Source organism: Cyclopterus lumpus, chromosome 10 (assembly GCF_009769545.1).
Source record: "Cyclopterus lumpus isolate fCycLum1 chromosome 10, fCycLum1.pri, whole genome shotgun sequence".
In the NCBI taxonomy this organism is placed as follows: Eukaryota; Metazoa; Chordata; class Actinopteri; order Perciformes; family Cyclopteridae; genus Cyclopterus; species Cyclopterus lumpus.
Genome location: NC_046975.1, coordinates 12,024,505 through 12,037,554, shown reverse-complemented (window position 1 = coordinate 12,037,554; position 13,050 = coordinate 12,024,505). Strand labels below are relative to the sequence as shown.

Sequence of the window (13,050 nt, the reverse complement as noted above, 5' to 3'; positions counted from 1 at the left end):
CTGATGATAACAGAAAAAACGTGCATAAATAATTATTTAAAATACTCAGCAAAGGGGGATGAAGGGTGTGTTGCTTTTCGTGCTCACCCCCTTCCTTCACTCATTGTATTGTTTGTCATTATGATAAAACCATGTTAATGACTTACAAATAGCTCCTTTACACACTTAAGGTAAACATCGTTTGATGTTAGTGAAATCATCTTTTAGATTCTCGGTGTACATTTAAGGTAATAAATCAAGGCAAACTGCTTTTCTGTTTTAGTAAAACGTGTACTATTACTCCTCGGCAATATTTATTGCCTATCTTTGAGCAACTTTGAAAATAAGGGGATGTGAAGCTGTTAGATTTGCATGCATTTTTGACAATTATGCACATTGTTAACATTTCCTTCTCTTTCCTTGCTTCATAGGATTTGGATGCAGTGTAAAAAGTGCAAGTTTTCCCACCCAAATCAAGATGTCCTCTTAAAGCACTACAGGCTTCGACATTACCAGGGGCGATTCTGGCCACTCCCGTGCCTGTATACAGAGTGCATCTGCACTTTCAAGACAACTGGTGCGTTGAAATCCCACCTTTCACGAGTACATAAACAGCCTGGAAAACCTGAAGTGCAGCTCGCATTCTGTTGTGAATTGTGTGACTTGTGTGCAAATGTTTCCCTGTATTTTGCTCAATTTATTTATTTAATTTAACAGACTATGAAGATTTAAATACTATAATACTAATGTGTAGGAGGTGACTCTTGTATGAAAGTAGTATATATATTTTTTTTTAATCTGCATAAAAATGTATTTTGACTTTTAAATTGTATTGTTACAGAATGGGAAGAGAAAAAAAATGAAAATTTAAAAGAGGCGGTGAATATTTCTTATAGTCTCTGTATGCTTGTTTTTGTGTAGAATATAGACCCGGAGGAATCTTATGTGAAAGGAGTTGAACTGGGAATACTCACAGTTGTTGAAGATGACGTTGGGACGGTCCGCTCAAGTCCAACAACACTAAGCATCGCCCTGATTATTGAGGAACGGATTGTCCTGGATGATATATGCGACATCCCAACTGCATTTGCCCTTTTGTTTGGACTCATCTATGCTCTCAACCTGGAGTATCCGAAGGACTTGAGGTACACTTTCGAAGTAATTCAAAAGTTGTTCATGAACCTTCGTACCCAGTGCTCTGCCCGGGTTCAGGCCTTAAAAAACAGTTTGCTCAAGTAGCCTGCCATATTTAAACCCTGCTTATGGTCTTGGCTGGATTTTGAGGGGGGTAAGAGTTCCAAAAGGTTTCTGAAGGCCAATGTACAGATTGCAGTTGTCTTGTTACAGACAATACGTTTTTGATGATGTTGTTAGGTTGTAGTGGATTTTATATATATTTGCACATGTAGATAAAAGAAGTTTATGTTTTAAATTAATACATAAAGAAAGATATGATAATTAATTTGGGATATTATGAGGAATATTCTGGAGGAATGTATCATGAAACATAAGAGAGGATCACTGTTTTATTATTCTGTTTTAATGACAAATGTAATGATTAACTGTATGATGCATGAGAATGAATGAATGTTTTATTGTTTAGACAATAGTTAAAATGGATGCCGATTGAAACCTAATGTGTTGCTTTTATTCGGAAGGCAGGATAATAGGGTTTTATTGTGAAGGGGAACTTCCTGTCCTTGACCGGAAGAGTGAGCTTTGACCTCGCCTGTTTACTAATTGGCGTAGCGAGTAGAACTGCGGCATCCTTTGAACTGACCAATGGAACTAACCTTTAGGTGTGAATTCATTTGCATGACCATACTAATAGCCGAGCATTTGTTCTGGGGACATGGTTCTACTGGTCTGGAGACTCGAGACAGCCCCGGTCTGTGGCTCCTTGGGAGCTGCACTCCGTCTGTGGAGAGTTCCTCCTTTCTGGCCCCACGATCGTGAACGCTACATGAGTATTATTTTTGCCATTAAATATTGTTAAACTTTAACTCGAATCCTGAATTTCCTGCGGCCACGGGACCCGGAGCTTTGAACACAAATCTTACAATGTCCATCCATTGTAAAAGCAATATATGACAAATTGTCCCACTGTTGATAGTGTCCAGTGCCCATAACGATAACCTGATATTGGAATCGGCATTGTTGCTGTGTATGCTCAAGAAAGCATAACTTGTACTAAATAGTTTTTTGCATCTTAACAGTTCTTGTTGCCCTGGACATATTGCAGTTTTAAACGGTAGATGGATGGATAGATGCATGGATAAGAGAGGTTTTTAAGCCATTTTATACCTCCCACTAATCTTTACGGTGGGGTCAAGCCGGCCTGACTAGACAGTCTAGTGTTACAACAAAATCAAAACATTGTTCCTGAATAAAACTGCAACCTGCACCAAAACCATCCTCAAGCAGCCCAGTTTCAAGGGAATGCCATTGTCCTTCTGTGTTGCATATATGTTCCATCATATACCATGTTTTTTCTTTTCTTTATGCAGCCATTTGGATTTTTAAGGATGTTGACCCTCTGCTGTCTATGTTCAAGTGTTGACACCTGGAATTCATATAGTTATGCAAACAAATGTTTAGTTCTTGTTAATAAACATTTTGTGTTTGAAGAAGTTTGTTTTCTTTAACTGTTGACTTTTTCAAAGAAAACGGTGTACATTTTTAATTAATTTAAATGAAGGCAACGTTGCAAAGAATGTTGAGTGTACTCAACTAATGGGCAGTGAAATTTAGTAACAAAACATTTTAAGTTAAAAGTAAGTTCTCTCAACAAAACATTTTACGTGCTGTTGATGTATGTTTTCAATCTACAAGAACACACAATTTAAAGTTTCTCCAATTTAATATTTTAAGTGTTCTCAACTTAAGTACATGAGTAGATGTAACTATCAAATGCAATATTTTAAGTAGTGTTAACTTAAATACATAAGTAGGTCTGAATAGTAATGTTACGTTTGACAAACTTAAGATATCACTTTGAGTGAACTTCTTATAATAAGTTGACACAACACATTAGCCCTTAGTTGAGTGAACTCAAAAAGGCTTTGCAGCTGGTTGCCTCACTTTTTTAAGTTGACTCAACTTTTTTTTTTTTAGAGTGCATATGGGTGTAATGTTTGGGTACCCATATGACCATATATCATAATGTGTTTGACCACATTGAGATCGTCATAGTTACATAAGTGGCATACATCAAAGCCTTAAGGCTGATAACATCCATGGAAAATGAATCTAAAAAACTAATCCATAGCTAAACTCTTCAAAATATATTCGTTCCCCTTGGGTGTGCCCACCATGTATTAATGTGATGCTATGTGAGACAAATGTAATGTGATTATGTCTTTCCCTTATTCAACTCAAATGAACTCAACTGTTTGACATCTCTGTGTTCTTGGCTGGTTGAATTCTTAATGTTATGGCTTTTCTTGTTGCCTCTGATGCCTTATTGTCCACGTTGTGTATTTTCACCTCAAGACAACATCACCCACACCTGCCCCATTCATTTTGCAGCGCTACAAAGACGCTTTGAATTGTCGGATTTTAAACAGCCGCCTATTTGTTTGAGAAACCAAACAAACTTTTCCAGTTCACGGCAAAATACTCAATGTCACACGGGCAGTGTGGTCACAAATTGATCTGGTGCCTTCTGCCTTCAGGAGCTGTTATATTGTGGTGTAGTTAAAATGCCTCTTATCACCGACTGTTTTCCAACCAAAGATATGAGTTTAAATCCTGTGAATATAATGTATTAATATATATAATATATCTTTTTTACTGGGCTACAGAGTTGACACATGTTTGCACAAAACAGGCTAGTAATATGTTACTATTTTAACAGGCGACTCTTTTCCTCAAAAGACTCTTCAACGTCTAATGCGATATGTTTTGACCAGAGACTGTACAAGAGAAGTTTGACATTGAATTGAAGAATTAAACAAATTCGGCATTAACGAGGACAGCTATACATGGCTTCAACAACAACAGACGCATTTGGCAGAGGGTCGCTTGATCTCCTCCTTTAGGCCCTCTTCGTGCAACTGACCGGCCTTTTCCTCCTTTTCAACTCTTCTCCAAACTCAAGAAGGAATTTAACCCGGGGGGGAAAACCTCCCACCTCTAAGTGCACCACTCATCTCATTTATAAATACATTTTCTGCAGATGTAGAATTAGTTTAGCAGAGTTGAAAATTACGGTAACAAGCCACGGTAACAAAAAAGAAGACATTTCCAAATATCTTGCGACTATATAGGTTTGTAACGTTGACACACTTTTCACACTTTATTGCAAATGTTTTAATATTAACATCCGTATGTTATATTTTCGAGGATGATTGAGCGCAGAACGTAAAAGACAGAGATAACAGAATAAAAGAGAAGCTCTATGTGTGAGAAGCTGTGTTGCAAAGGATGCTTTTCTCGGTACAGAAACTCAACTTGTAATCTTCAGAAACCATTTCCAAACTTCTGTAAAATAGTTTGTCTTCAGCATCCTTTTAAGGCTTTAACCACACCTATTCATACTGTTCTATGTTCATAAATGAGGAACTCATTCAGATGATAGCTGACTTCTTTTCTTATCTGAAGCTGATCACTAGAGAAGAGAGGTGTGAGCATTTTTTCTATATTGAATAAGGTTCGTCAGAAAGCTGCTGACTGGGTCAACAGAGGCTGAGCACTGAGGAGACATGGAAGCTGTGATCGGACTGTTTGTGATGCTACTCGGAGTCTCTCACAGTGAGCTGTTTCACTTTAAACAGACACATTTCATGCAGCTGGATCAAATATATACACATCATCTCCATTGCTGTGCTTTGCAGCGCAACCTCTGACCCACACTGGGACCAAATTCATACAAGAGGCATGACACATACAATAATGGAATACAATTAGATATGTTGTTTTTTTTCATCTTCAATTGACTGCCATACATTATGTTGAAACAAACTGTGGTGTAATTTATGACGCTAGATTTATTTAATTCTCACTCAACTACTGCAGATTATTAGAAGGATTGCACATTCAGTTATAAAGCTAATGATAATGCTCAGTCACAATTACTATATGTTGTTCCACATTAAGTACAATGTATTAAATAACTAAAGGCACTGTTAGGCAGAGGGAAGTTTGTGCATGAGGTATTTGTGAAATGTTTTATAGTCACATCTATTTATTTCAATAAAGAACATTTTCTCTTCTTCATAAAAGGAAGTACAATTCAACCATACCCTTTTCATGTTTTAAAAGAAATGAACTAATTAAAATACTTGTATTTAGTTTTTTCTCTACCTTGTTTTTATAACATTTTATTTAAACTAATTAATATTTCACTCATGTTCTTTATAAATCTAGTGAACCCTCATTTCCATACAACATGTTCCTGAAAGTTGCTTGAAAGACAACACAATATAAATTATTACATTGTACTGATATTTACCTTCACAGGAAACATCAGGACATCTTGGTTGTATGGCTGCACCATGACTTAACATTGAAATATTCTAGAATACTTCTATGGTGCATCAGTACTTGCCATGCTATAAATATTGCTTTTTAAACTTTTTCTTTTTATTATTTCCAGGTGTAGTAACCCACTGTGATGGCACACAGGACAGAGCTCAGTGTTATGGAGCTTTGGGAGGAACTGTGGTCCTCCAGCTGATGAACAAACACTCTAACTTACTTAGATACCAATTGTTGAAGAAAACCCACATAATACTGAGTGTGAGAAAGAATATCTCTGAATCTAATCTGATAGCAAACAGATCCTTCGTTACACCCAAAAATGGAACATTTATGATCTGTCAACTGAGCAGGACTGATGGTGGTGAATATACACTTAAGACCTTTGATTTAAATGGACAGAAATCAGCGCGGACTCTACAGTTAACCATTCAAGGTAAATAACTATTTATTACATGCATCTCATATTCTACATGCTGTGTATGTGTATCAATGTCTGGACTGCTCTGTATTAGAAACTCTAGAATGACCAAGGTTACGTCGATATGAAAAGTAAACTGAGTGTTTCCTTCAGCTCCTGTGTCCTCTGTCGGGCTGGTCTCTCAGTGTCTGTCCCAGGGAGAGATGGAGGTGTCCTGCTCCTCTCAGGGAGTGGACAGTCCTCAGTACAGCTGGACTCTGGATGGAAAAGCTCTGACAGACTCTGAGCTCCTCTCTGGAAACACTGAGTCTCACAAAATCACTCTGAGACAACACGTCTCAGGACGGCTGGTCTGCTCGGTCTGGAATAACGTCAGTAGTGACTTAAAGGAAGTGAACTTATCTACCTGTGGTGAGTGAGAGTGTGAGAAGACAAAGGTCTGAAGGTAACGATACCCCCCCCCCCCCACACACACACACACACACAAATTCAGTTATAAAACTAATGCTGATAATGCTCAGTCACAATTACAACATGCTGTCCCACATGAAGTACAATGTATTCAATAACTAAAGGCACTGTCAGGCAGAGGGAAGTTTGTGCATGTGGTCTTTGTGAAATGTTTTATAGTCACATCTATTTCAATATAGAACATCTTGCTTTCTGCATGTAAGGAAGTACAATTCAACCATCCTTTTTTATGTTTGAAAAATAAATTAACGGATTCAAATAATTGTATTTCAATTTTTCTTTACCTTGTTTTTATAACATTTTATTCAAACTAATTAAACCTAATTAATATTTCACTCATGTTCTTTATAAATCCAGTGAACCCTCATTTCCATACAACATGTACCTGAAAGTTGCTTGAAAGACACAAATATACACATTAATACATTGTACTGATATTTCATTGCAGTTACACAATGTTTACCTTCACATGAACATTAAGACATCTTGGTGTTATGGCTGCACCATGACTTAAAATCAAAATATTCTAGATTAGTTTAGGTGCATCAGTACTTGCCATGTCATATATTGCTTTTTACACTTCCATTCCATTCCATTATCCAAACCGCTTATCCTATTCAGGGTCGCTGGGGGTGAGGGCCTGGAGCCGATCCCAGCTGACATTGGGCGAAGGCAAGGTTCACCCTGGACAGGTTTCCAGTTTATCTCAGTGCACATATAGAGACAGACAAACAATTACACTCTCATTCACACCTACGGGCAATTTAGAGTCTCCAATTAACTTAAGCTGCATGTCTTTGGACTTTGGACTACACCACAGTGCCACTCTGCTTTTTAAACTTTTTCTTTTTATTATTTCCAGGTGTAGTAACCCACTGTGATGGCACACAGGACAGAGCTCAGTGTTATGGAGCTTTGGGAGGAACTGTGGTCCTCCAGCTGATGAACAAACACTCTAACTTACTTAGATACCAATTGTTGAATAAAACCCACATAATACTGAGTGTGAGAAAGAATATCTCTGAATCTAATCTGATAGCAAACAGATCCTTCGTTACTCCCAAAAATGGAACATTTATGATCTGTCAACTGAGCAGGACTGATGGTGGTGAATATACACGTAAGACCTTTGATTTAAATGGACAGAAATCAGCGCGGACTCTACAGTTAACCATTCAAGGTAAATAACTATTTATTACATGCATCTCATATTCTACATGCTGTGTATGTGTATCAATGTCTGGACTGCTCTGTATTAGAAACTCTAGAATGACCAAGGTTACGTCGATATGAAAAGTAATCTGAGTGTTTCCTTCAGCTCCTGTGTCCTCTGTCGGGCTGGTCTCTCAGTGTCTGTCCCAGGGAGAGATGGAGGTGTCCTGCTCCTCTCAGGGAGCGGACAGTCCTCAGTACAGCTGGACTCTGGATGGAAAAGCTCTGACAGACTCTGAGCTCCTCTCTGGAAACACTGAGTCTCACAAAATCACTCTGAGACAACACGTCTCAGGACGGCTGGTCTGCTCGGTCTGGAATAACGTCAGTAGTGACTTAAAGGAAGTGAACTTATCTACCTGTGGTGAGTGAGAGTGTGAGTAAACAAACACCTGATATTTATGACACTAAGATTAAATGTACACACACTAAGTTGACATGTGATTTTTGTGTCTCTTAGTCCAGGCATATTTCTCCCTGCTCATATGTGGAGTACGTGCCGCTGTGGTTATTCTTGCATTGATTGGGATCATCGTCTTTTTTGCTTGGAAGAAAAAGAAAAACCAGATGGCTGAAGGCTCTGTTGTCTGTGGACAGATGGACCAACAGGAGAACTCTGTTGTGATGGTTGAAGTGAGAAGTTCTGCATCCGAACTGTAACTGTGTGAATCCAGTGCCGTCTGACTCTTTTCACTCGGTCACTACAGTTGTTGCTTGGTGAAAGAAGGACGCTTTCTTTTGAATTAATTCCCACAGAGAGATTGTCTTGTTGTGAAATGTTCAGTGCACTGGTGCCTTTGGAGGGTGATGAAGCATCCAGAGGCCCACAGCGCAGTTTAATTGTCATATTAGCACAGCAACTAATTTTTATGCCATTTTGAAATTATTGTACATAAATTTCCACATCGTCACCCTCTGGGGAAAACAATGTATGTTTAGATAATTGAAGGATTAAGCATTTGTTTCTCCCACTTCTTTGTGTAAATCAGATATTATAAAACACACTGGATTATCTGAAAAATGGATGGAAACAGATATTTTTATTAGAAGCGACAAGATTACAGACTAACAGGTACTTGACATAGAAGCTATGTATATTCTAAAAATTGATATTTTGCATTAAAAATGTGTATTAAAGACCATATATATATATCATTTGTAATTATTTTAACATTTTAATCTGAAGATTTCAATAATCAGAATAAAAAATATAGTTGTGTGTATGTAAATAGTTTATGTGGCAGAGACAGGTTTCAGACAATGTTTCGTTAAATTTAAGTTGTAATCATTCATTAAGAGATGATTGATAGGATGTATCATATACTCATTTTATTGGATATAATGAGATGGAGGGATGACAAATACCAGCTGCTGTAATCTCAAATCCTCTTTCAGCAGGAAGGAGGAATGTGTCCCTCTCTTCCACTCAGTCTATCGCCTATAGGTCATGTGGTTGGAGGCTAAAAGGGGAAGTGAAACCCATATCACTTCCTTTTCTCTTCTCTCCCTATTAAAAGGCGAATACAACAACGCTCTGGTCGATACTAAGTTTTTACACATTCTCTTCAGAGTCGGTTCCCTAACGAGACCCATTTCAGGATCTTCAGTAAGATGTGCATGTTTGCTTTTGGGGTAAAAGTAGAAACATTTGTCTGTAGGCTGCTGACTCAACAGAGACTGAACACTGAGGAGACATGGAAGCTGTGGTTGGACTGGTAGTGATGCTACTCGGAGTCTCTCACGGTGAGCTGTTTAACTTTTAACACCAAGTGGTGATTTTAGACATTCTCCCCAATGATGCAGGTCAAATAACTGTTGGTTCTGAGGAAATATCACCTTTATCGATCAACTAAGATATAAGAGTCTGCTGTTTGAAACTTTTTGAGCTCTTCTGAGGTTCTGTAGCTTTTAAAAAATATAGTAATTTCTAAGAACAATAGCAAATCGGAAATCTATCTCAAGTCATTGGGCAAACTTTCTAAATATTAATATTACATTACTTCATCCCTGACAGTGATTCCTTTTTCTCTTAAAGTCACTTGAAAGTTTAAGATAAAGCATTGTATGAGTTATACCACGTCAAATTATATCAGCTGCACCAAACCCAAGATTGATGCTTTAGATTTGCATACGCCTAAAACACTTTCATATTTTTGTTCCAAAATGTCCAGGTGTAGTAACCTACTGTGATGGCACACACCACAGTGCAGCTCTGCTTTTTAACGTTTTCCTTTTTATTATTTCCAGGTGTAGTAACCCACTGTGATGGCACACAGGACAGAGCTCAGTGTTATGGAGCTTTGGGAGGAACTGTGGTCCTCCAGCTGATGAACAAACACTCTAACTTACTTAGATACCAATTGTTGAATAAAACCCACATAATACTGAGTGTGAGAAAGAATATCTCTGAATCTAATCTGATAGCAAACAGATCCTTCGTTACACCCAAAAATGGAACATTTATGATCTGTCAACTGAGCAGGACTGATGGTGGTGAATATACACTTAAGACCTTTGATTTAAATGGACAGAAATCAGCGCGGACTCTACAGTTAACCATTCAAGGTAAATAACTATTTATTACATGCATCTCATATTCTACATGCTGTGTATGTGTATCAATGTCTGGACTGCTCTGTATTAGAAACTCTAGAATGACCAAGGTTACGTCGATATGAAAAGTAATCTGAGTGTTTCCTTCAGCTCCTGTGTCCTCTGTCGGGCTGGTCTCTCAGTGTCTGTCCCAGGGAGAGATGGAGGTGTCCTGCTCCTCTCAGGGAGCGGACAGTCCTCAGTACAGCTGGACTCTGGATGGAAAAGCTCTGACAGACTTTGAGCTCCTCACTGGAAACACTGAGACTCACAAAATCACTCTGAGACAACACGTCTCAGGACGGCTGGTCTGCTCGGTCTGGAATAACGTCAGTAGTGACTTAAAGGAAGTGAACATATCTACCTGTGGTGAGTGAGAGTGTGAGAAGACAAAGGTCTGAAGGTAACAATACTAATGATTAGCTGTACACCCGTCATTGATCTTTGCCTTTACCACAGGCTTCCTATACATAAACTGCACCTCACCCAATGGGACGCACATATCACAGTGGGTGTATGCAGCCAATAATACGCAGTGTATTGAGCCAACAGCAGCTTCCACCACAATCACAGCAACCTCCCATCCTGGTAAGGAGTCTGGCATCACAGTGTCAATTAACCCCACTAATAGCACATCCTCCAATAACACTGTGACTCACCCCCCAACTGATGACTCATGGGACATTATTAGTAAGTGAAAACTAACTCTGCTGCAATTAATTTATTTCCGTCATTTCCCATATCTTTGTTTGCTAACTTAAATATATGTGTGTCTCTTGTTTCTTTTATTACAGAAACATTCTACTTACAAATAACAGCTTATGTACTGGCTGTACTTGTACTTCTGTTAGTAGTCGGGGTGGCTGTAGTCTGTGCTCAGAGGAAAAAGCAAAACAACAAACCTAAAGGTATGAAACAAAACTTCCCTTTTCCAAACATAAACCTTTTTTAAATCTCTAGTTTAATACTACACATGAGAAAATAAAACTCTGTATCAAGTATTGAACATGTTATACTTAAACATATGTAATAATCTGGAACATTTACATAAAGTATTAATGCTCAAAGTACTCAATGCGGAAACATGTACGTATGTTATTCAGTTATACCAATATATTTAGCATGATTATAAGAGCATGATTTGATTGTTGTAGTTGATTGAATGAAGTAGTAGATGTTATGGTTTGTCTCTGACCCCAAGCGCACGACAACAGCAAGGTTTAGTTCTAGCCGAACACACGGCGTAGTTTATTGAGCACAACAAGTCACTTAGAAAAGAAACACAAAAAACTCAAAGTGTCCCCTTAGTCCACGGGTGATCGAACATCAAACCCCAAAAAATCCAAGAAAATACTCCACACAAAAAAGTCAGCAAAGACACGAGGGAAAGTTCAGTGACGACACAAGGAGGAAAGTCCACGGACATCATGGCACGAACTCGCAACGTCAACACAGACAGTCCTGATCTTTATCCCCCCGAATACAACGAGCTGACGAGCTGCAGCTGTGGGACGAGCTGAGTGGCTTCAGGTGTGAGTTGGAGCTCACCTGGCTTGTCCCCGCCTCCAAGCCCGTAGCTCCCTGGCAGCGTGCTCTGAGGTACCGGGTGTCACTGTGTGAACGGGCTGAGGAGGGAGTCCGGCTGGCTGAGTCCTGACAGTAGAAAGTGTCATGAAAGATTCCAGTAAAGTACAAGTACCTCAAATGTGTACTTCAGTACAGTATTGGAGTACTGGGTATATCTCAGCATTAAATATATATTTGTGCCACTCTTTCCTTTCACTTTGCAGAAGAAGGTGACCAGGAATTGATATATGCTGATGTGAGGATTGTGCAGCGACCGGGGAGGCAGCCGCAGCAAAGAGCCGAGATGGAGGTGGAGTACGGCGAAGTCATGCTGTCAGAGCGACGTCGACCGACTGTTGAACCAGCAGAAGATGAGTGCATGTACGCCAAAGTCCGTAAAGGCAGGTGATTCACAGTGTTTAAAGACTGCACCACTGAAGGCAAATGGAGAAGTCTGTCAAGAGGCCAGGAGGCTTTTCACCTTAATTTAATGCGATTTACAGTTGGAAAATATCTCATATCGCTCAGATGTTATTTTAAACCAGTTTCACTCTCGTCTTCTACAATTTGTGGACATTTTCTCAGAACATTTATTTTTTACTAGTTTTTCACTAGACGTTTGTAGGAGTAAATGTAAAATTAGACCATGCGATCTTCCTTTGGCTCTCTGGCCATACGTTTGTAGAGTAATGCCTCTCAGGAAGTGTGTAGCAACCACCTGTTTGGTGTTGACACTTCTGCTTATTTCAAGTTTTCAAACTTGGTTTGTCAGTTGCTGGGGTGATTATTAAGACAATGTTATTACGTTTGGTTCAGTTAATGTTTACATTTACCCTTAATGTAATGATTAATAGGAGTGGGTTGTGTAGTTTTAATCATGTCGCCACCTCTAAAAGAAAAATTATTTAGTTTTTTGTCAATTTTAGTAGCTGCCGACATACAGTTGAATGTATGTCGGCAGCTGAATTACATTGCATCTCAGAATTGCCTGCAACTGATACATGTAGTTCCTTCGCTTTTTACTTTTTCTCCTTTACCAAGAGGAACTTATTCAACTGGTCATACTGAGCATTCAATGCGTATATCTTTTAAAACCATCACGTTTCTCTATTTAGTTCTAGATGTTTCCTCCGCCCATGTCTTCAAGTTAGTCAGTTGAGCACATTCATGCTTATTTTTCATGATCTAATATTAACCAGTCAGTTAACTTTCAAGAAGGTTTTTGATTTGAAAATAAATACAGCCATCTGCATGGAATTAAATAAAATAATAATAATAATAATGCATTTAATTTATATAGCGCTTTTCATAATACTCAAAGACACTTCACA

The 13,050-nt window shown here is 38.6% G+C and overlaps 3 protein-coding genes across 5 annotated transcripts; all 3 read left to right on the top strand.

The window, feature by feature from the left end:
- Positions 1-4,556: 4,556 nt before the first annotated feature.
- On the top strand, positions 4,557-6,297 carry LOC117737935 (hemicentin-2-like). Its single transcript, XM_034544191.1, has 3 exons — positions 4,557-4,731; positions 5,576-5,893; positions 6,032-6,297. The coding sequence occupies exons 1-3, from the start codon at positions 4,683-4,685 to the stop codon at positions 6,295-6,297; spliced, it is 633 nt and encodes a 210-aa protein (XP_034400082.1). The 5' UTR covers positions 4,557-4,682.
- Positions 6,298-7,087: 790 nt separating this feature from the next.
- On the top strand, positions 7,088-8,693 carry LOC117737527 (hemicentin-2-like). Its single transcript, XM_034543563.1, has 3 exons — positions 7,088-7,529; positions 7,668-7,925; positions 8,022-8,693. The coding sequence occupies exons 1-3, from the start codon at positions 7,292-7,294 to the stop codon at positions 8,219-8,221; spliced, it is 696 nt and encodes a 231-aa protein (XP_034399454.1). The 5' UTR covers positions 7,088-7,291; the 3' UTR covers positions 8,222-8,693.
- A 352-nt stretch (positions 8,694-9,045) lies between these two features.
- Positions 9,046-13,043, top strand: LOC117737932. Of its 3 annotated transcripts, none has more exons than XM_034544189.1 (6): positions 9,046-9,304; positions 9,809-10,126; positions 10,265-10,522; positions 10,613-10,741; positions 10,972-11,061; positions 11,944-13,043. In XM_034544189.1, exons 1-6 carry the CDS (start codon positions 9,256-9,258, stop codon positions 12,126-12,128), a joined length of 1,029 nt encoding a protein of 342 aa, XP_034400080.1. In that variant the 5' UTR covers positions 9,046-9,255; the 3' UTR covers positions 12,129-13,043. The 3 variants fall into 3 exon arrangements, with proteins under 3 accessions (XP_034400080.1, XP_034400079.1, XP_034400078.1); XM_034544188.1 differs by having other exon boundaries at positions 10,948-11,061; XM_034544187.1 differs by having other exon boundaries at positions 10,613-10,843; positions 10,948-11,061.
- Positions 13,044-13,050: the final 7 nt, after the last annotated feature.

Bases quoted from the DNA above. Each gene is read 5' to 3' on its own strand.
- LOC117737935 (XM_034544191.1), top strand. From the start codon at position 4,683: ATGGAAGCTGTGATCGGACTGTTTGTGATGCTACTCGGAGTCTCTCAC. The intron at 4,732-5,575 runs GTGAGCTGTTTC...TATTATTTCCAG, and splicing joins GCTACTCGGAGTCTCTCACA to GTGTAGTAACCCACTGTGAT. The intron at 5,894-6,031 runs GTAAATAACTAT...TGTTTCCTTCAG, and splicing joins TCTACAGTTAACCATTCAAG to CTCCTGTGTCCTCTGTCGGG.
- LOC117737527 (XM_034543563.1), top strand. From the start codon at position 7,292: ATGAACAAACACTCTAACTTACTTAGATACCAATTGTTGAATAAAACC. The intron at 7,530-7,667 runs GTAAATAACTAT...TGTTTCCTTCAG, and splicing joins TCTACAGTTAACCATTCAAG to CTCCTGTGTCCTCTGTCGGG. The intron at 7,926-8,021 runs GTGAGTGAGAGT...TGTGTCTCTTAG, and splicing joins AGTGAACTTATCTACCTGTG to TCCAGGCATATTTCTCCCTG.
- LOC117737932 (XM_034544187.1), top strand. From the start codon at position 9,256: ATGGAAGCTGTGGTTGGACTGGTAGTGATGCTACTCGGAGTCTCTCAC. The intron at 9,305-9,808 runs GTGAGCTGTTTA...TATTATTTCCAG, and splicing joins GCTACTCGGAGTCTCTCACG to GTGTAGTAACCCACTGTGAT. The intron at 10,844-10,947 runs GTAAGTGAAAAC...CTTTTATTACAG, and splicing joins TGACTCATGGGACATTATTA to AAACATTCTACTTACAAATA.